The following is a 20,790-nucleotide window of genomic DNA, read 5'->3' on the forward strand; positions in this document are numbered from 1 at the left end:
TTGGAAACGCACCGCATAACGTACTACGGCCTTACAGATTATTGTGTAACGTTGCTTTGGTTTATTAAACGATAATACTCCATTTATGTAATACGACGAACGCAAAACAAAAGACAACAAATTTAGTTCTATAATTTATTTGCTAGATAAATATATGTATCGCTATTTAAAACACCCATGCCAACATGATTGGCGCATCCAACGAAAGCCTTTTCAAATATAATGCACAGATTTCTACTAGCAAGTTTGAAAGCAAGCAGGAATTAGTTGATTCTGTCAGTTCAAGAAAACTCCAAATTAAACGCACGGGGTTTTGTTTTCCTAAATTCGAAAACTAGTGAGAATGCGCGGTGTTTTATCCAAAGAAAAATTTCACAAGGAATTAAACGCACAGATTTCAACACAAAATCGAGCAAGAAATAGCGTGTGTTTTTATTTAGTGTTACGAAAAAAAAATTCTTAAAATCGCTCAGAATTTCAACCACATTCAAAACAAGTAATCTGGTCTCAGATGAAACGCTTTTCTCGTGGAATGAAGATGAGAAAAAGGCTTCATTTCTGATTGCCTGCGAACTTTGAATCCTGGCCGGATCTCTCCGGTCCCATGGCAGTGTAACCTCCGTCACATCGAATCTCAGTTCCTGTGATGAACGAAGCGTCCCTGTGCGAAAATAAATACTTTGTGGAAAATTTAAACGTTTAAAATTCACCCATATTAGTGTATAACTGTGATTCGAGTATTTAGTATTAGGAATATATCCGATCGGAGCCATAAAATGTGGCTGTATCGGTACTCGCCAGGTCCAGTACTCGGGTGATATAGATGCCGATTCGATACAAAATTTATTGGTTTTTATTTTGCGAACCAAAGTTGTGTTGTAGACATTTTTAAATATGTATGATTCAAATAAAGGAAGCCTATATGGATCACTTAAATAGGGTTAGTTACCCTAATTTTTTAATACCGGTGCTACAAATATTTTGCAATTAAAAAACTTTAAAGCCTCAATGCAAAAGTATCTCTACCTGCTGCATAAGAAAGCCGCAACCGACGCTACCTCAGATGTATGGCCAATCCTTTGCAAGATTTGGAAGCTGTTTACTGATGAAATATTCGGATCCTCTCTTCCACCCGGATAGGCTTTGGCCATCTGTAAAATGATATATTAATTGTGCCACTGATGAGCCTGGGCGTATAGTCTACAGCAACCGCCAGCATTTCCTCTGAAGTGCATATTTGTGCAGCACCGCAAGAAGAAAATTTTGCTTCTTCCATCATTAGCTGGTATCAAGGTTCATTAATTAACTTTGACATAGTGTTTTAACTATAAAACAAGAAAAAATACAGTATATAAACATGAACTTTTTGTTTGTTGTTCGGTAATATATTTTTGTAAAATTTCTACGAATTCACAAAGCTACGGAACCCAAGTTCAATCTTATCAAAATAACAAGTTTAGTTCCAGTTCAATTTTTTTATATTAGTGATTAGACTTGGAGTCGGGTTGCTCTTATAACTTAACTTGGTATTTGTTAACAATTGACTTAACTTGGACTACAAAGACTTAATGGTTTGACCGGGACTTAAAATGACAGGTTTACAACACTGGTTCGAACTCACGACCTCGGGAAAAATTGCACAACTTCTGCCAGCAACCCTAAATAATTGCACTCGTTCTTACCTCAGGAGACCAGATCCAGCCCGGCGCTAGAGAGTTGACGCGGATGTTGAACTTGGCCAGATCCAGGGCCATGTTCCGGGTCACGGTCTTGATGGCGCCCTTGCTGGCCGAATAGGTCCAGCGCTCCACCTGGGCACGCGTTCCCGATATGCTCGAAATGTTCACGATCGAGCCTCCTGAGAAAATACAACCTATTATAGTGACGGAAAATAGCATGCTAAAGGTCTACTGAAAGTGGGGCTGTTCGATGGTATTGGATGGGAGACGCTACCAACTAAGATCGTATCTGTGCCCGCCCACTAATAATTTCATAGTGGACTTAAGCCTTATTATTGTTGCAATCCATCTCAGCGATCACCAACATAACAAACAATCAAAGATAACTGAGTTGCCAAAATGGCGCTGAAGCAATATTGGCGCGTGTTTTTTCGCAGTTGTGCTTGTTTTCCATAAAGAAATCAGGTGGCACTGTGTAAAGACAAATTGTATTTGTTTCTCGACAAGCTTTTACACAACCGTGCTTCATCAGGTCAAAGTATAAACCTGACCTGATGAAGCACGGTTGGGCGAAAGCTTGTCGAGAATCAAATACAATTTGTCTTTATACAGTGCCAACTGATTTCTTTATTTAGAATTAGACAAATACGGCCATATACAAAGATTGTTTTTCATAGTAATTCAGTAATTTGGCAACGATTCACTCTGGCCCATTGTTTTGCTTACAATATCGGGTTTCTTAGAGAAGAGGAGTTCCATGAAGTGGAGAAGACGGTATTTAGGAATATAAAACTATCGGTATAGTTTAGAAACTGCGAAAAGCTAATTAAATATTGTAATATTTGCTCACCGTGCTTCATGTACGTGTAAACAGCTTGGACCATATTCGAAAGACCGATCACATTCACTTCGAAGGTTTTCTCCCAGTCCGATTTTTCGCTGTCCAAAGCTGTAAAATACATGGAAAGGTATGAATCAATTGCTTGTAGAGTGGAATAGTCAGGGGATGTTAGGAGTGTCAAATCTTGCCGCTTTTTTCACCTCAAGAGAGCAGCACAAAACCTTTAGGCGGAAATGAGTATCACCCTGTTTTCACATTTACACACGTCCCTTTGCTGAGCTAGATTTAAATTTATTGTAGCTACAGTAAATATTGCACACAAACAACACTAACTTGACTATCACCACCGCTTAAACAAAAGCATAGAATCAGCCGCAAAAACTACCACTTAAAATACAATTCAGCCAAAAAGGCTCATTTTCTTACCTCGCGAGCCAAAGTAGTCTACACGGCGTAATTGATTTTATTTTTATTTAACTTTTATTGAGACGTTTACCGTAGGTTAGCCTACTATAGCTTAATTAACCGCTTTTAAGAGTACAAAATCACCAAGTGAGTTGCAAAAACTTTGGCAACTCCCGAGCCAAAAAAACGGTGCAGTTGATTTTAGTTTTATTAAAATTTTATTTAGACATCAACTATTGATTTTCAGCTTTATTAATTTCCTTTTAAGCGTAGCCTACCGGCGAAAGCAGGAAATCAGCTGCAATCCCCCTTCTTAAATTCAAACCAATCAAAACACTTTCTTCATTCTCACCTCGTGAGCCAAAGTACACTGCGCAGTTGACAAGCGCGTCGATCTTGCCTCCGCGGCGATCAGCAACCTCTTTGACTTTCAGCGCACACTGCTCCCGGTCTGAAACATCAAGCGGCACAAACTCGACCGCATTGCCGTGGCCCTGGCTGCTTAGATAAGAGAGGGCCCTTTGTCCAGCCGCTTCGTCCTTGTCGAAAATAGTCACCGCCTTCGCACCGTCGTTTAGAAAGCGCTCTACGGTAGCGAATCCGATCCCCGAAGCCCCTCCTGTTACAAGGGCTGTTTTACCGGCGAACCTCGTCTTTGTTGCCTGCTGGTCCAGGGGTGGCTGGTTGGCCGTGTAAAAATCCGGGTTCTGCATCGTATTTTTATCTGGTGCTTTCGCTGCTTCGAAGTGGATAGCCTACCTGCCACCGTTTTTCGCTTTTTGGAAAATTAGGTTATTAGGCGGCAAATTCTCACGATATTTCACATGAATTATGAACAACCTATTACAACAAGCCTACCAACAGTTAGCAGTCAACCAGCGCTCTAAATTGGAAAATATTTTACGGGATTCTACTCAACAGTATAAATATATTTCTCTTTTTGTTAATCGGTTTTTAACGTTTGTAAAATTGTGTTTTAATACTGCACTTTCAACTGAGAATAAAAATTGTTCCACAAATCGTGAATTTGAAACTCTGTCCGTCATTTCCCAACTAAAGGAAAAAATGATCGATAGTTTATTTTTATAATGAACTAAGTGATGGTCTTTCACATAGTATTTTGGACGAATGACTTTTTTGATTGAAATAAACTTTTTTCGGGAGTAAAGTTATACCTCATAATATGACGAGTTTACTAATTTTAATAGGATAACTGGACTTGAAGTTGACTTACTCTAATTATAACTTGATTAGGACTAAAAAATGACTTGTTTACAACACTGAATTATACCCTCTTTCTTTACTGCCACAGAACGCCTCACTTGGCAAGCTTTCGCATTTAACCTATATCACAAAACTGTGTTCATGGCAGAAATTCAAAATAAGCTCGACTGAACCAGTGAACGCTTACGCTTCAAATGTATTTGCGAGTATACTTGCAACTGGGCGAGTGGTTAATTATTAGCAGCGCTAAATGGAACAACAACGAATAAGAAACGGCGGTGGACAAGACAAATTTGCACAAGAACAGCAACCCTCGGGCTCATGCATTTCACCGGCGTGTAGTGAAGTGTATGCTTAAGACAGCCAGAGTTTTCTGCAACAAAAGTCGATTAAAAGTGTGCGTTTGCAAAAGCAAGCCCGTAAAGTGAAATTAATACAAGCACAATCAACAGTTTTAACTGAATTATTATTTTAGTCTTTTCAATTGTCATTCCATGATGTGTACAATGGCATTGCAATGTTGTCCAATAAGGTAACAACACACAGCAGTTGCGCTTTCAAAACATTTAAGTCATATTAACCCTTATATTTGTTTTAATATTTGTTGGTAAAGTCTTTTGGGCAAAATAACTAGACTTGGCCTGTAGCAATTTCATTTCTCTAAATTTAGGCCTAACAGTTATTGCTTACGATCGGATGAGTTAACAAGTTTTGCTGGTTTAACTGTTATGTACCTAAAAAGTGTTTTTTTTAGTCGAAATCGCGTTCGCGCGAAAGACGTCGGCCTAATTCCAAAGGTCGCGAGTTCAGATCTCACCTACGGTCTACTTAAAAAAAACTCTGCGCGACAGAGGTCGGCCTAATTCCAAAGGTTGCGAGTTCGGATCTCACCTACGGCCTACTAAAAAAAAAAAAACGCTTTTACACAAATCACCTGAAGTTGACCAGGTCGTTATTGTTCCGCTCCAGTTCACTCGCCTTGAGCTTGGAAAGGGAAACCACCGACTGGGGAATCCCCGCCAGGCTGGCAGCGTGGAATCCGTAGCTCTTTGGACAGGGGCCGTCCCTCAACTTGTAGAGGAAGGTAAGCATCTCGTCGCCTTCTTCTTCCTCTTGGTCTTCAACCAGGATCGCCTGGAAGATGGAAAAATAGTCGGATTACTTGCTTAAAAGGCTTCTGACCAGTTTTAACGTGGTGTTGATGGGGATAATGGAGTGTCCCGACTCCCGTTTGTGTAAAGAGACTTATTATTTAATAGAGTTGTCATACATTTTTTTTCTTGATCCTCAACCAGGATCACTTACTGAGAATGCCTAAGACGAGTTGAACGTGGTGTGGACATGGTTTGTTAAGTGTCCTTATTGCGTTCTCAATTTGTGTGGACAAAGAAGCTTTTTACTTAATAGGGTTGTCATGCTTTTTTAGGTCATACATTCTTTGATCCTCCATCAAGATCGTCTGGAAGATGGAAAAAGTCAGATTACTTGCTTAAAAGGCTTCTGACCAGTTTGAACGTGGTAAAAAGTAAACTAAAGCAGCGGGGCCTTCACTAAACGCAAAGAAACTTATACCATCACGAACCAAGCAAAAAACAGTCAAAAACAACGCACCATATGAGCGAGTGTGACGTCAGCGTTTCGCATGAAGTCCTCGACCAGAGTGTGGTAGTGAGTGGAGAAGATTGTTCGACAGCAGGTCACCTCTGATACGTGGGAAAGCACAGCGTAGGCGATCGCCGTGCCGTCGTATGTGGCTGTTCCGCGACCTGAATTATAGTATTAATTGAGAAAACTGAAGATAAAATACCGTTTAAAGCGGTATTTCCAAAACAAGTGACACATGTGCTATTAGTTGCACACGCCGTGTTACTAGTTTCAAGTGTTTACCATTCTCTTTTCCTTTGCAATGTCCGCCTTGCGCTATATACAAGGTTGGTTTTAGGCCAAGAAGAATAGGTTATTTTGAAGCAACGTGAAACGACTGGTACGCGATCAGCTAATCGGTTTAACATGAAGTTGGGAAATTCATGCAATTCTATTATTCCGACTGTCGTAATTTATGGATCTAACGATCAAACGAAATCGTGTTACCGCGCCCAGCGCGTGTTTATTTAGTTGTGTGTTTTTTAAACCAGGTTGTACACAGCGGAGACAATAAAATAACAGGTTACAGTGTTGTAATGACTGAAGTCAAAGCCAAAGTGTACTTAACTCACTGTTTTTAAAATACTGGATGTGATGACTTGAGTGTGTTTTGATTAAACATTTATTAGAAGTTTTGCTTATTTATTTCAATATTTGCCAGTTAAAAAAAAAACTTGCCATATGTTGCGTTATAGGTTTTTTTTAGGTTAATTTATTTCTTTTATAACCATCCAGGAATTTCAGAAAGGTCGTTTCAGCTTTGTATCAAAATGAGAAAATTCGTGAAAATTGCAAATCCAGACCATATTTGGTTCTTACCGAGTTCGTCAAGTAAAACGAGCGAGTCTTGAGTTGCGTGCTTCAAGATAGTCGAGGTTTCGTTCAGTTCGACGAAGAATGTGCTTTCGCCTGCCAACAAAAGTAATTAATGGACGAATTAGGGTAGAGAGGAGAGGCGTTGGTGAAATCTCAGAAGTTTAGAGAAGCTAAGAAATACCTTCTGGCTCTACGCTGCAGTTTTAGGAAAGAAGTTATAAAAGCGAGTGCGATTTGAAGGATTCCTAAAAAGACGGCCAAATTAAAAAATGACACATTTATGTTTTTTTATTCACAATTTTGCTTCATTAATTATATAATTTCTGGCATGAACCCATACGCGCAGTAGCAAATTTAAACCCATAAGGTCGCATACTGTAATGTGAATAGCATTTCCTCCACAGTTATAGACACACGGGAGTTGATTACTGTTTAGTGTATATACACAAAAATTTCGCTACGAGAATAAGTGGAATACAGGGATATGGAGGCGGAGTCGCAATTCGACTTGGGTTGTTTTTAACCGACCTCGCAGCCCTGGTTTATGGTAGAAACTTCGTCTTACCTGACATTATCTTGTCGGAGGCCCCGAGTCTTGTGAAGATACGATCGCAAGGCGTCAGTTCACAACGTTCGGCCGGTACGTAGCAACCTATCTGAGCCAGCACCGTAAGCAACCCCACCTGCGAATAAATAACCACAGTTGTCACAAATATACGACAAATAATAAATATGGTGTTTTTGATAGTATAATAAATAAAAATAAGTTCTTCTGGTATATATTTCTTAAACCAACGTTTCGGCTAACCATTCGGAAAGCCTTTATCAGGGAATGACACACATGGCCAACAGGACACAAAATAAAATCACACAAAGATAAAAGGAGAAATTTTCAGTTAGCACTTTACGTAGTTCTGGGAGGCGCTGGTGCCGAAAACGCTTTCTCAAGACGATTTTATATTAAAACGGGCAATGAGCAGAAAGTGTACACGGGCATTTGAGCATGTTTACATTGTTTACCTACCTGCGCACAAATATACGACAGATTTATAATTATGGTATACTGGAAGCTGCTGGTGCCGAAGACGCTATTTTATTTTATATATTCAAAACTATTTTACTTTAAAAGCAAAAGAGCAGAAAGTATACATGAGCTTGTTTAAAAACGGGACCAGATCTTTTTAATGTGGATTATGTAGACAAAGGTCAGAAGAGAAAATTGTACAGACACATACAATACATTCGTCAAGTATTTAGTTGGCGCGTATTTTTTTCATTTAAAAACCTAATATTTTTATTGGCAGCAAATTTTCAAAAGAGTAGGATGAGTCAGCAACTAGGATCCAAGCATAAAAATAAGAAGTCGCTTCTGCTCTGCTGGGTAATATAAAATGACGAAGGAGCATAATTGTCGAATATTTTGGGTTGGACTCTTGGCATTTCATTTTATATTAATTAGACAAATCGGTAACACACTATCGAGGGGGGGGGGGGGGGGTGGGAATAGGTAAAAGGTTGTATAGGTCCGATTCTGACAATTTAAAAGGAAGCTATTAGGTAGTGGTCCTATATGTTGGTCGTATTCAGAACTGCGTTTTATTCCTACGTAGATTTTGTTCTTATTTGGGTTTTATGGATGGAGTCCAGACAAATCGAGTGAAGAATGGATATTATTATATGCAAAACATGCCATTGTAGAAAGTCCTACTTCTCAGCAAAAAGTTAACAAATCAGTTCAAGACCTTAAAAAAACTTTTATTAGCCAATTGCTGTTACCGCTCTAGGCAAGCATCAGTAAAATAACAAAAGCCCCCACAGTATTCTGTGCCTTTATTTGACATATAGAGAAAACCTCCATATCACCTGTCTCATAAGGGTCGACTTGCCGCCCATGTTGGGTCCAGTAAGCAGCATACAAGATGGCTGCAGTTGATTCTCCCCGTCCGTCCCAAGTGTGACGTCATTGGGGATGAAGTCATCGGTAAGGAAGGTCTTTGTGACGCAGGGATGACGCGAACCGACGATGTTTAAGAAACGCTTTGGTTGTCCGTTGTTGTCTTCGTCGTCGTTTTGAACTACGACCGGCCGGCACATTGCGCCTTTCTTTCCTAAGTCATTTTAATGGTAATATCTTTAAGGCAGCAGAATAGTCTAGCAAAGCTATTAATTAAGGTCAGACACTATCTATAGATGTTAAAATTTATTTATATATATATATATATATATATATATCTATATAATATAAATTTTGCCGGCAAATGGATTCTATTTGAATTGAGATACTGACGATGTGGTTTCCATATCTATATATTAATATATTTTAATATCAATAATATTGTCCGACTCTTGCTAGACTATTCTGCTACTACTATCAGCAATTAGGGTCGACATTTATCTTGTAAGGGAAGGTGATTTCCAATCACATATTCAGTGCAAGAACATACATAAGATTCGATTTCTAATCAAAAATATGTAATAATTTTTTTTACAAATACTAAGTTTACTTTCTGTGGATGATAACATACATAACTTTAGGAATTTACAACTAAAAATATTTTACAAGTTTGGTATCGCATCGAACCAGAAAAGAATTTGCAACAACGTAAGCCCTGGCAGTACGCCACACTAGGGATGTCCGATAGTATCGGATCGGAGCCGATACCCCATATCAAATAAGTATCGATAATTGTCCGATACTTCAATGGCATTGGTTCTGATCCGTTAACAAGTAAGTTGGTGCATTACAGCTGTGTTTTGCGATGCAACCTAGAGTTTTCTATCTATAAAGGCAAATTTGAAAATATTACATTAAAAATAAAACATAAATACTAAATCGGCTTCCCACTGCAAAAGCAAACTTCATCCTAATACCTTGAAAATCATTACCATTATACTTTTCAGCTTGATTAATTTATACTAATGACGTCATTTGGTATCGTATCGGATCGCGATACTTTCTGCTCAAAATATCGGGTATCGGTTTTTGGAAAAAAATATCAAGTATCGGACATCGACGCCATTATTGTAAAAAAACATTAGTGCAATCCACAAAAGAGAGTTGGTTTACCTTTGCTGAAACAAGCAAAACTCATGGTGACGTCGATAACCGAAAGAAAGTTGACGGCCCTTGTCCAAAGTTGCCAGTCCTTCACGAATTCGTAGAAGATAATTGACATGGTTTCGGCCTGAATAACAAATACAGTGTGAAAATAGCAGCGGTTTCCAACCTTTTTGTTGTCGCGATTTGGTGTATTACGCATCAACCATATACGACGATCATATACAGTTTGGTAAAGTTGATTTTATTTTACTTTATTTTATATATCTTTTAATGTATTTGACTAATACATAACATACTGTTGCGTGGTTTATTCAGATATACTGACGTTGCCTTTGCTGACGAAATAAATCTATATATATATATATTAGGTCTTTTAATGGAGTCTGACCTGAATTACTAGCTTTGCTAGAGACTATTCAACTGCAAATAGTCCTCATTAACACTTTATTATTATTATGATGGCATCCCAAGGGTTGGCGAATATGGCGTGAATCAATTTACAAAGGAAATATGATATGTTTCAGGTTGACAAAAGTTCTATATTTGGACTAATTTTTTATATCTGTTCTACTTTGGGAGAAACTAGCACGACACCGCGAATAATCTGATTTAATTAAATTGCGGAGTTAGGAATTACGAAATATAGTCTTTTCGGGACAGTTGGTGTTTAGACTGTATTTTTACATTTCTTTGCAACCCACCTGGGCAGAATCACGCCTTGTTTCTTCAGCTTCCATTCGCTTCAGGAAAGATTCGGTCTCGTCAGTTCGAAAGCTCTTGAAGCCCTTGCGCTGGCCGCAGATAACGTATCCGATTGGCAAGGACCTGAATTAAGTGCAAAACACAGAAAAACTTCATTTTATAAACTGTGTGGAGCTGTGGGTTTCAATGGAACAAACAGACTTCAAAAACCAGAAAAGCCAATATTTGTTAATCGGTGAAAGACTATAATGAAAAAAAAAAGATTTCAAAACAGGCGACAGTCATTTAAGCTGACTTAGGTGCCCTACAATTTGTGTTTTTTAGTTCAAATATTCACTTTTTGGGGTAACACATCCTAGTTTAGTAATGTATAAATTACAGGAGCCAGTATGAATTCAGCTAGCTTCTTAAAAAGCGTGCAAGTTTAGTTACTCAGTGATATAATACTGCTCTTACTTACAAAAGTTAGACGTCGACACGTTACAACGACGACTGTTTTTTTTTAATTTTAATGGAAAATTTGTTTATTTTGACAAAAAAACCTATATAATATTTTCCTAATTTACCGATATTGATATATCGGTAGAAGTATATCGGCAAAAATATCAAAATATTGGCAAAAAAGTCAATCTTAATTTACCGATACCGATATATCGTTAGGAGTACATCGGTAAAAATATCAAAATATCAATCCTAATTTAGCGATACCGATATATTGGTGGAAGAAGTATATTGTCAAAAATATCAGTCTAAATTTCCGATACCAATATATCGATAGGAACATATCGGCAAAAAAAGAGTCCTCATTTACCGATACCTATATATCGGTGGAAATATATCGGAAAAAATATCAAAATATTGAAATATCGGCACACAAATATGAGTCCTAATTTATCTATACCCTTATATCGGCAAAAATATCAAAATATCGACAAAAATTTAATACTATCGGTAAACCGTTATATTGGTCTATCTATCTCTAACGTAAATACCTGGCGTGGGATTCGGGCATCTCCATCTGAAACCTCTTGTTGCCGCTTCCCTTGTACTGCAGCTGGGAACACTTGAGCGCCCTCTGCTGGGCACCCAGGTACTCGTCGAGTTCAACTCCGATCCGTTTCATTTCCTTGACGGCTTGGTCGTACTCGGGGTTGGTGCCGGGGTGGGGGATTATCTTCCCTGCAAAAAACGTGGCCCTCCTTATGTCTTTCAGGCGCAGTATAACAGTGTTGTAAACAAGTCTATCCCATTCAAGTCATTTGTAAAGAAACTCAAGTGGAAGTCAAGACTTTTTGATAACTAGTCAATAATATTAAACGTTAAAAAGCAAAAAATAGTCCAAAACGCAACATAGAGCAAGCTTATTGTTTAAGATGCACAAATTGAGATAAAGAAACCAATTTTACATAAGAATGCTTAATGAAAACACTTATTTCAACCGAAGTTATTTGTTCAAAAGACTTTTTCAAATGACTTGACTTAACTTACGATCTTGTATCAAACATTTAACTGAGGATATTAACTGAAGATGACACAAGCTCGTATCGAAATGTCTTAATCAAGATGATATCAATCTACTCGACGTTTTTAGCTTTGAAATTCATTATCAAGCTACTTTCGTATGTGTTATCAAAAGTCGGCCCTCATGTAGTACAATACTGTTTTTCGCAATTAGGAAATCAGTTTCGTACCGGTTTCTTGGGCCTTTTTTCTGTCGAAAGTTTTTTTCCAGTGCTGCAATTTCTCGTCCAAGTTTGGAAATTCTCCGGTTTCGCAAACTCCCTGAATGCCGAGAATCTTCTTTAACAGCTTCGATCGAAATTCGCCGACAGAGCTCTAAGAATTTAAGATTTTTCGCTTTAAGATTTTTATCTTCCAAGTTAAAGAAATAACATAGAAGTAAATTGGCATGAGCTTAAGGAAATCGAATTGCTAGTTTTATATGCGTATCTGTTTTGTGCTGTTAATTAATAATGCACCTTAATGGTCTTTAGGTAATCAAAGTAGTTTTCGTACTGCTGAAGCAGATTGATGAAGTCTTCGATTTTCTTTTTGCTGTACTTGTGCTCTTCGTAGAGTATAGCTCTAAAAAAGAAATGTGTTTTAAATATGGAGTTGACAATTGATTTTTTAAATTAGCAGAAACCCAAACTCTTTAAAAGATAAGACAATCAGGTTAGAGTCTAGGGATATACGAAAGTTCGTATTTTGCCACGACACAGGTTTGCATAAAAAGTATGGCTATTTTAACCCAAATCTAATGATGTGACTAACAAGGCCAAATAAACAGAATATTTAAAAAATCAAACGAAGCTAAGTTTATTATGATATTTAGCCTTAATACAATCTGCCTTTGCAATAAAAATCTAAGTTACTTTAGTTGTAAAATATTACATTTTCTGACAAATTTACCTTTCTGTAAAGCAAAAAAGGCATTTGATTGCAACCATGGCTAAAGGCCAAAAAGTTTGGTATTGATACTTAGTCTAGTATGGGACCAGTGCCAATTAGGCTTGTCCGATAATTGATATTTGGGGATACCCGGTATTTAGGCCAAAACTTATAATCCGATAGCAAATGAACTCATTTCTATGCTCAAACACGCAGAACAATACATTTAAAAACTTTCAAAGTCAATTTATAGCAGGTTATTCGGCCAAAATTTGCTTTGGAAGTTAAGGTATATTTGCTGTTATGGTTCGTAAATCATGCCTGGAATTCCTATATTCATTTGGTATCAGATCGGCAGCGATAGCACGGTAGTAACGAAGGATAACCGTTATAAACACTTGGTATCGGGAAACGGCTTCGGCCCGATATTATCAGAGATCCCTTGTTCCAATGTTACTCCCTGATATCTGGTATCAGCTTTAATCCAAAAATACGTGAAATCCTTTATAATAGGGGTGGACAGCCTTTTCCCAATCACAGGCCAAAACCAACCTCAGAAAGGTCTCTGCGGGCCTTAATAAATTTCAACTGACAATTATGCATTCAGACACAATAAGTTGGCGAAACATCGATTGATCATGTTTCGAATCCAAGATAGACATTACGACTTTAGGCCGAAAAATTTTCGCATTTACCTGCCTAGTTAAGATAGCTAAAAATATGAGAAAGGGCCTCTTGCCCATTTCGTAAAGTATGTGGCTGGCAGAATGATATTCATTGGCGGGTCGGATTTAGCCCGCAGGCTGTCAGTTGCTCACCTCAGATCGGCATCGATACAACCCTAGTATCGGACGAGTACCGATCCTAACACTTGGTATCAAGTAGGGGCTCTGGTCCAATATTAACCGACAACTTTATGCCTTATAAGCTTGCGACAAACCTGTTTTCAGGATGATCGCTTTGCACCGACCCCTTAGCTTCCGAGTGAACTCTGTACAGCATTCGTTCCATGTCGGGCATTTTGCTCAGCAGTTTAGAAAGCTGTCCGACTATTTCGTCGTTAGAAAACAAATCCTCTGCAACGGAAAGAACCGCAATAAAGCGAAAAACTTCAGGTTGGCAGAATTTTTGCAAGCCTTCTGGTGACAAGTATGTTTTGCCCAAATTATGCGCTTTTCCCATAAAGTTAAATGCTTTGTTCTCTCGAAGAACGTATGGTCATTGCTACCTATGTTTATGCGATATATAAGAGAATAAACAAGCAATAGTTAAGCAAGAGTTTAAAATTATTTTCAGTGACATTCACAATTATATAAGTTTGGTGCAAAACAACTACGAGCGTTTTTTTAACTTATTTCGAGTAAGGTTCGATCAAAAAATAACAAATGTTGTAACAAATTTAAAATTTAACTGTCTTAACTTTTTTGGCATCAATTTTTTCGGGGAGGAGGGTCTTTTGCTAAATGTATATAATGTTATAATGACGAGGCTAACTTTCCATTGTATTACAACCAACCTATAGCGTCCAGTCTGTCGTTTATAACGTTTTGGCTGCAAGATGGTATGGAAACCCACTGCCTCAAAAGTCGCTTTCCAAACGCGGTTTTGCACGAGTCGAGGCATTCCAGCAATGTCCCTTCTCTGAAAAAGTTCACAAATATACCGTTGTCATTTTGTAGGCAGAAGTAGTTAATAAAACGTAAAAGACACAATCTACAATTTAATATCTTCAAAAAATCATTATCAAAGAGCAAAATTGTAACATTCAAACGAATAGTTCCATTCGAGATCTTTTAACTTGGTTATAACTCGAAACCTTTTTTTTTATTTATTTTTTATTTTTATTTTTTTTAATTCTATCTTGACAACATAGGAAAATTTATTAATCAAAATTTATATATTTATTAATTATTAAGAAAATTTATTAAATTTATTAAAGAAAAGTGCTACACATTACCACATTTTTTTAATAAACACGCTTTACCTTCCGCCTTTGCTATTTACAAAGACTTCCAGGTTGCTTAGACAGACGCTGTCCATGACCATTCCATGCGAAGCCAAAGCACTCTTTTTCCCTTTGCCTTCCACATCGTGAATGCTGCGGTATTCTTTGAATTGGCCGATGGAGAGGGTCTGTAAAAAGTAAAAAAAGCTACGATAAATGCGTTTTATAGTGTCAATTTAAATCACTTCCATTTCCCTGGGAAAACAAGAGCGTCAAATGCCTGGCATTGAACAGACTTGGACAGCTAGATTTACTTTATGGATTTTAAAACTCCGATTCGAATTAAAACTAAAGCATTTCAGTTTTTGCGTAATTAGATTAGAATTAGAATTAAAAAAAACGAGAGTTTAAACTACGATTACATTTTTAAGTATTCACAATTAATTTAATTTAAATATCAACATATTCTGATAAGAGTGTGAATGGTAAATATTTGTGTGCCAATTTTTAAACGTTTAAAAAAAATAGCCGCATTTTGCCTCCATTTATTCAATTAAAACAAATAAATGTAAGTGTTCATTCTACAGGTTAGAGGCATTGTAGCGTAAAATTTACATCCTTAAAAAATAATTAATTCGCAAATTAAAAACACAATTCACCGGATTTTACTATTCTATACCTGGAAGTCAATTAGGCATTTTTTCAGGTAGAACGAGCAGGCTCCCAATGCACTGAGAGCCAACTCATAACCAGCAGCAGGCAGAAGTTGTAGGACATCTCCGTGTTCCATCATGCTTCTCAGCAGCTCAGGCCAACACTCTTCTTCATTTTTCACAAAGTATCTGCACAAAGCCAATTTTACAGCCAAAGATGTCTAATATGTTGTATTTTTTTTCCTATTCTGATACCCGATATTTTGGGCTAAAATTAGGGCCATCCTTTCCAATTTTAAATGATGTCATTCCTATGGTCAAATAAGCCAAATTAATAAAATAAAACTTATTTCACCTTATTAAGCCAACATTGGCTTCGGCTTTGGCATTTTATTATTTATTTTCTGACAAGTTTACCATTTTTAAGGTAAAAATATTGCCTTAAATTGCAAACCGATCAAATTAATTAGTAATGGTACCAACCATTGTTGGGAATTGGGTATCCATTTAGATCCAATATTAAAAATCATACCTATTCACAATTACATGTCATTCCATGCTACAGGCCTTCTGGAAAAATTATGCTAAAAACATAACTGGTGCAGACAAGGTAACAAATATGTGTGCCAACTTTCCTTTTCCTTTCTTGTGATTCGAAATCAAATGACGTTATTTGCATAGTCAGATAAGCAACATAAATGTAATTAAAACTTTTTTGAAGGTTATTAGGCCAAAGTTAGCTTTTGCTTAAAGTATTTAATCATTTTTTGAAGGGAATGTTTATATTTTTAAGATTTACCAACCAATGAAATAAGTTAATTGAATATCGTACTATTGGGAAAGTATTTACGGCCATCGCTGTTTACATTTACATTTTATTGTATTGTAAAGGTTTTCTAGGGAAATCACGCTAACAAACTTCATGGTTCTAACAAACTTGTGCTTAACCTTTTAAAGCACTTCTCACAGTTTAAACTTTTCACTTACCTGCCCTTGGACAAAACCTGCAAAGTTTTCGTCGCATCCCAAAACTGAGTTCCGGAAATCAGCGGATTTTGCATGACGGAGGCAAGGCCGGCTTGGAGGATCTTCTTAAAGTCAGATGAAGCTGAAGAGCGCTCATAAAGAATCTGTGATGACATATTTTAATACAACAGTAGTATGGGCAAATATCAAAGTGTTACATTTGAAAAACCTGGTATAGGCAATATAAAAAACTATTCAAACAACAAGTTCCAAAAGATCGAAAAACACTGAAATTTTGTTTTGAGATATTAATTTTAGGATATTGAAACTATTTAAAAAATAGAAAAATAGAAAATCATTTATGCTAAGTATAAATCAAACCTGAATCATGGTAATCCTTATCTTATAAAGACACATATGTATATTTTTACAATATATAGAAACAAAGCTAGGAATGTGTTATTTGTTTCATTCAGCTTGTTCCTTGAATAGGGTTGATCTTTTAAAGGATTTATTAACTTTACTTAAAAAAAAACATTCATTTTTTGAACCATTACCACTGATTTGTAATTTTTAGAAAATCAACAATCAATAAAGGTACAAATTAGGTGTTTTTTATTTTTGAAAGCTACAGTTTTAATCATTCATTTTAATCCTAATATACTTGTGTAGGTGGCACATGTGCAAACAGAGTGCACAGCTTGGAGCAGCAAGCATCGTCCTCAAACTGACCGACGTGGAACACAGATACGCTCGTGTCCACAAAGCAAACCCCAAATTCACGACAAGCGTGAGGGGTGCCCGAATCGCTACTACTTAAACTCTTTTCTTTGACCGCCATCAAGTAGTTATGCTCGTAGTGGTCCGAACCCCCGTCCCAGAAACTGTTGAGCTGAGTTCCTATGATAAAAATGGTACAATGGGTAAAATAAGGCTGGAATAGTTTTGTATGCAAAGGCCTGAAAATCGATGTGTTGAGAGATCATAATTGCTTGGATGTCCAATACATTGCATTTTGTTTCAATACATCAAATTTCAGGCAAAAATTACAGCCGTCGAATAGGATACCAAATAACGCCATTAAGATAGTATAAAAAAAATGATTGATAAAAATGCATTTTTGTTCTACATACTAGGTATCGCAGTTAGCTTTATAACTATTATTATACAATTATATAATACAACAATATAGCCCATTTTTTCCAAACGAAGAGTTATTTTAAAGCTGCACTGAAACCAGCCTACTATCGGACTATTACCGATACTACTACTTGGCATTGGGTGGACTCAGATCTGATTTTATCAAACATTCCAAATACTAGTAATTGTTAAACAAGGTTCTGTTAAAAAATATGGTATATTTCAAAAGAGAAACTAATTTAAGCCTATTCCCCTAATATACTAAAAAACAAGCAAAATTATAACGTCATGCAAGACGTAGTAAGAATATCAAAGCCCATACAGAAGTAGGTATTATTTTGAATGTTTCGAAAAACTCTTTATTCATTTTCAACATAGAGAGAAGGCACGTTCAATATGATACCTACTTCTGTATAGACTCTGATATTTTTATTACGTCTTGCTACAACCTCCAACCATTATGCTCTATAACATGCAACATATTAAAACACAGTAAATTGAAACCTTTGGTCATGACTCTGCATATTTCTCTTCTCAGGGTCTTGTCACTTTTTGAGACATTTCTTCCTTTGATTCTGATGCGGTTTTGCTCGGGAGTTTCAGTTTGTTCAACGCGAGCAACACAGAAGCCTTTCTGGACCAAAGCGTCGGAATATCGACCGAAGGAAATTTCCGGAAAGCCACAGTGGGCGTAGTTTCCTTTCATGTAGATGAGGCCGAGATTTACGACGCCTACCACTGCGTCCATGTGATATAGTTCATAGAATTTTCCAACCTAAAAATCAAATAAAAAATATTTAAATTAAATTTACACAAAAAATAGAATGTGGAGTGGTAAATATTGACAGAAGCTAGAACAATAAATCGTACACTTTTTCAAATTGATTGTTATTTAAATAATCTCTGAAAAATTAGGTAAAACACATATAAATAATCTAAGCTTAAGTATGTTTTTCAGCCATACAATAAAAGTTATAAAATATTGCTTGAAAACAACACCAGTTAACAAGTTGTTATAAACCCAAAATATAAACAAACTAATTAAAAATTTTATAAGGTTTTGTTTAAAAGAAATGTATCTGTGTTTTTTACCAACTAGTCATCAAAAAAAAGTGTAAAAATAGTGACAATGCAATTTTTCTTTAATTTAGTGATATCAATTTAGCAAGATTTGCATTTTACCTTAAAGAATAATATGACATCAAAGTTTTTGGACTTGATTTGCCACCATTGTGACATGGCAGGGGTAAGTTTTCTTATGAATTCGGAAGGAATGTGAAGCGTGGTTTTGTCGTACTGCTCGTGATCTGGTCTCCTTCGATTTCCGTCCATAATATTTTGAGGGGCAAGAAAATCAAGCATTTCATGGTCAAACTTCTGCTGGTTTTCCATCTTTGGGGCGGTGTAGGTGTCAGCTTGATAGGACGACAACTTTTGCTTGACCAGTGGCGAACTGACAGCTGGTTTGCTGAAAGGCGAAAAGCTGCCCCTGTCTTGATTTCTATGCGTTTTCGGGGTAAGACACTTGCGCTTGGCGGCTTGACTCGGCGGACTTGTGTTCTCTATGTCGGCATCTGAATCCTTTATGGAAAACCCAAATTACAAAAACACTTTACCTATATATTTTGGTAAATCATTAACATTGACTGTGTGGACTTACATAAAATATTTTATACATGCAAAAATTTAGTTTAAAGTTTTAAAGAAAAAATTAAAAATGCAAGCTATTACACTTTATGTGAGCTACAGGAAGACATAGAATATTTCATACATACAAAAAATTTGTTTAAAATTTAGAGAAAAAGAATAACAATGCAAGCTCTTTCCTCTTATGTAGGATACAGGAAGACAGTAATTAATTTGGATAGTGATTATTTCAAAATCTAAAAAGTACTTTCCACGGATGTTACTTTCAGTTATTGTGTTTTCACTTTTTTTGAAACGTTACTCATGTTTTTCAGTATAGTTTTGTCATATATATTTTCTGATAATGATTTTACATCTTATGAAATGATTAACTTTGATTATGCCAGAGAAGGGTGAGGAATACATACAAATTTCCTTTGTTATTCATTTAATACAGCAATATGGATATACTTTATATGGCAAGATATTTTAAATAATAATAATTTCAAAAAAAAACAATTTACAATCATACACCCTTTTACTGTCTCTATTGTTTACTTTAGGTATACATTTATGTACAGTAATCATGTACATATTATTGGCTATTACCGATCTTACACTTACATAATTGTCAGGCTTTTCGGTTTTCATTCCAGCATCAGGATTATAATCCTCATCACAATCATCACTTTCTATGATGCGCTTTCTCTTTTTTGCCTTTTTTGCGGAAGGACTTACAGTTGGCAGATCTTCACCCATTTCCTCATCCTCTTCTTTCTTCATTTAAATAACAGAAAGAAAATTTTGATAAACAGAATAAGTTATGTTTATATCTTCATGATATCCCAGATTAGATGGGAGTAAAATTTAATCAAGCTCAGTTTTCTTTGAAAGACTAAATAATTAGAAATACACCAATATATTTGTAAACCGATATAGTAAACCAATATTCAAAGCCCATAGGCATATCTGTGTCAGTAAATAGTGACCAGTATGCTTGGTGATGTTTTTCTTTAAAAATATTATATAGCTTTTCCTTGAAAACAAACAAATTTATCATTTTTAAACTTGCACATTTTGGATTTGGATTCATTTTCGTGATGACCGATTTAACATAAAGTGTTTTTACCATTTTCAGTACCAAGAAAAGTTAATACACAAACTAAGAGTTTGTTAAATTGGTAGGTAAGTTAATTTTATTTTCAATTAATTTAAACTATTACCACACCAAAAGTATATAAAAAAGATCAGTAACATAAAAATAAAAAAGTGACATCGGTCGAACCTCAAATGTAGTCTTCCACTAAAAAACTAATTCAATGAGAAAATTAAAAAGAATATATATACAAGTTTTCCAATATATTTGTTAACTTTATGTAAACGTTTTTTTGATTATAATTTTTAAGTGTATTATTAACTATTTTTCATTCAACTTTAAAATAAAATAAAATTTATTCATCCTTTTTTTACAATACTGAGTTATTAAAGGAATAGACTAAATGGTGTACAGCACTGGGTCATACTTCAGTGTTTGAAACATTCAGCTCCCTTCCAAATGGCTTGCAATCCAAATTTTTTTCTTCTTTCACGACAACTGGTTTTGATTTCGGACTAGGAGTAGACTTAGATGGAGTAACTTTGAAGTAATTAAACAGTGTACCCTTCGGCATACTTGTAGCTTTAGTTCAACACCAACT

The 20,790-nt window shown here is 36.1% G+C and overlaps 1 protein-coding gene across 1 annotated transcript; it reads right to left on the reverse strand.

The window, feature by feature from the left end:
* Positions 1-4,394: 4,394 nt before the first annotated feature.
* Positions 4,395-20,777, reverse strand: LOC146141010 (DNA mismatch repair protein Msh6-like). Its single transcript, XM_083392975.1, has 21 exons — positions 20,617-20,777; positions 19,718-19,870; positions 18,650-19,048; positions 17,972-18,242; positions 16,992-17,227; positions 16,349-16,491; positions 15,388-15,550; positions 14,748-14,896; positions 14,280-14,404; positions 13,704-13,839; positions 12,352-12,457; positions 12,064-12,208; positions 11,365-11,551; positions 10,372-10,495; positions 9,677-9,794; positions 8,473-8,717; positions 7,175-7,292; positions 6,613-6,702; positions 5,761-5,915; positions 5,084-5,283; positions 4,395-4,522 (listed from the first exon to the last, which is right to left on the reverse strand). Exons 1-21 carry the CDS (start codon positions 20,761-20,763, stop codon positions 4,504-4,506), a joined length of 3,429 nt encoding a protein of 1,142 aa, XP_083249101.1. The 5' UTR covers positions 20,764-20,777; the 3' UTR covers positions 4,395-4,503.
* Positions 20,778-20,790: the final 13 nt, after the last annotated feature.

This window comes from Ascidiella aspersa, chromosome 6 (assembly GCF_963924565.1).
Source record: "Ascidiella aspersa chromosome 6, kaAscAspe10.2, whole genome shotgun sequence".
In the NCBI taxonomy this organism is placed as follows: Eukaryota; Metazoa; Chordata; class Ascidiacea; order Phlebobranchia; family Ascidiidae; genus Ascidiella; species Ascidiella aspersa.

What these genes read in the sequence shown, in the direction of transcription:
- LOC146141010 (XM_083392975.1), bottom strand. Translation starts at nt 20,763, where the DNA reads ATGCCGAAGGGTACACTGTTTAATTACTTCAAAGTTACTCCATCTAAG. An exon ending in CAAGGCGTGATTCTGCCCAG is followed by an intron (nt 9,795 to 10,371) that starts GTGGGTTGCAAA and finishes TTTGTTATTCAG; the next exon opens with GCCGAAACCATGTCAATTAT. An exon ending in AGTCGACCCTTATGAGACAG is followed by an intron (nt 7,293 to 8,472) that starts GTGATATGGAGG and finishes ATTTATTCGCAG; the next exon opens with GTGGGGTTGCTTACGGTGCT.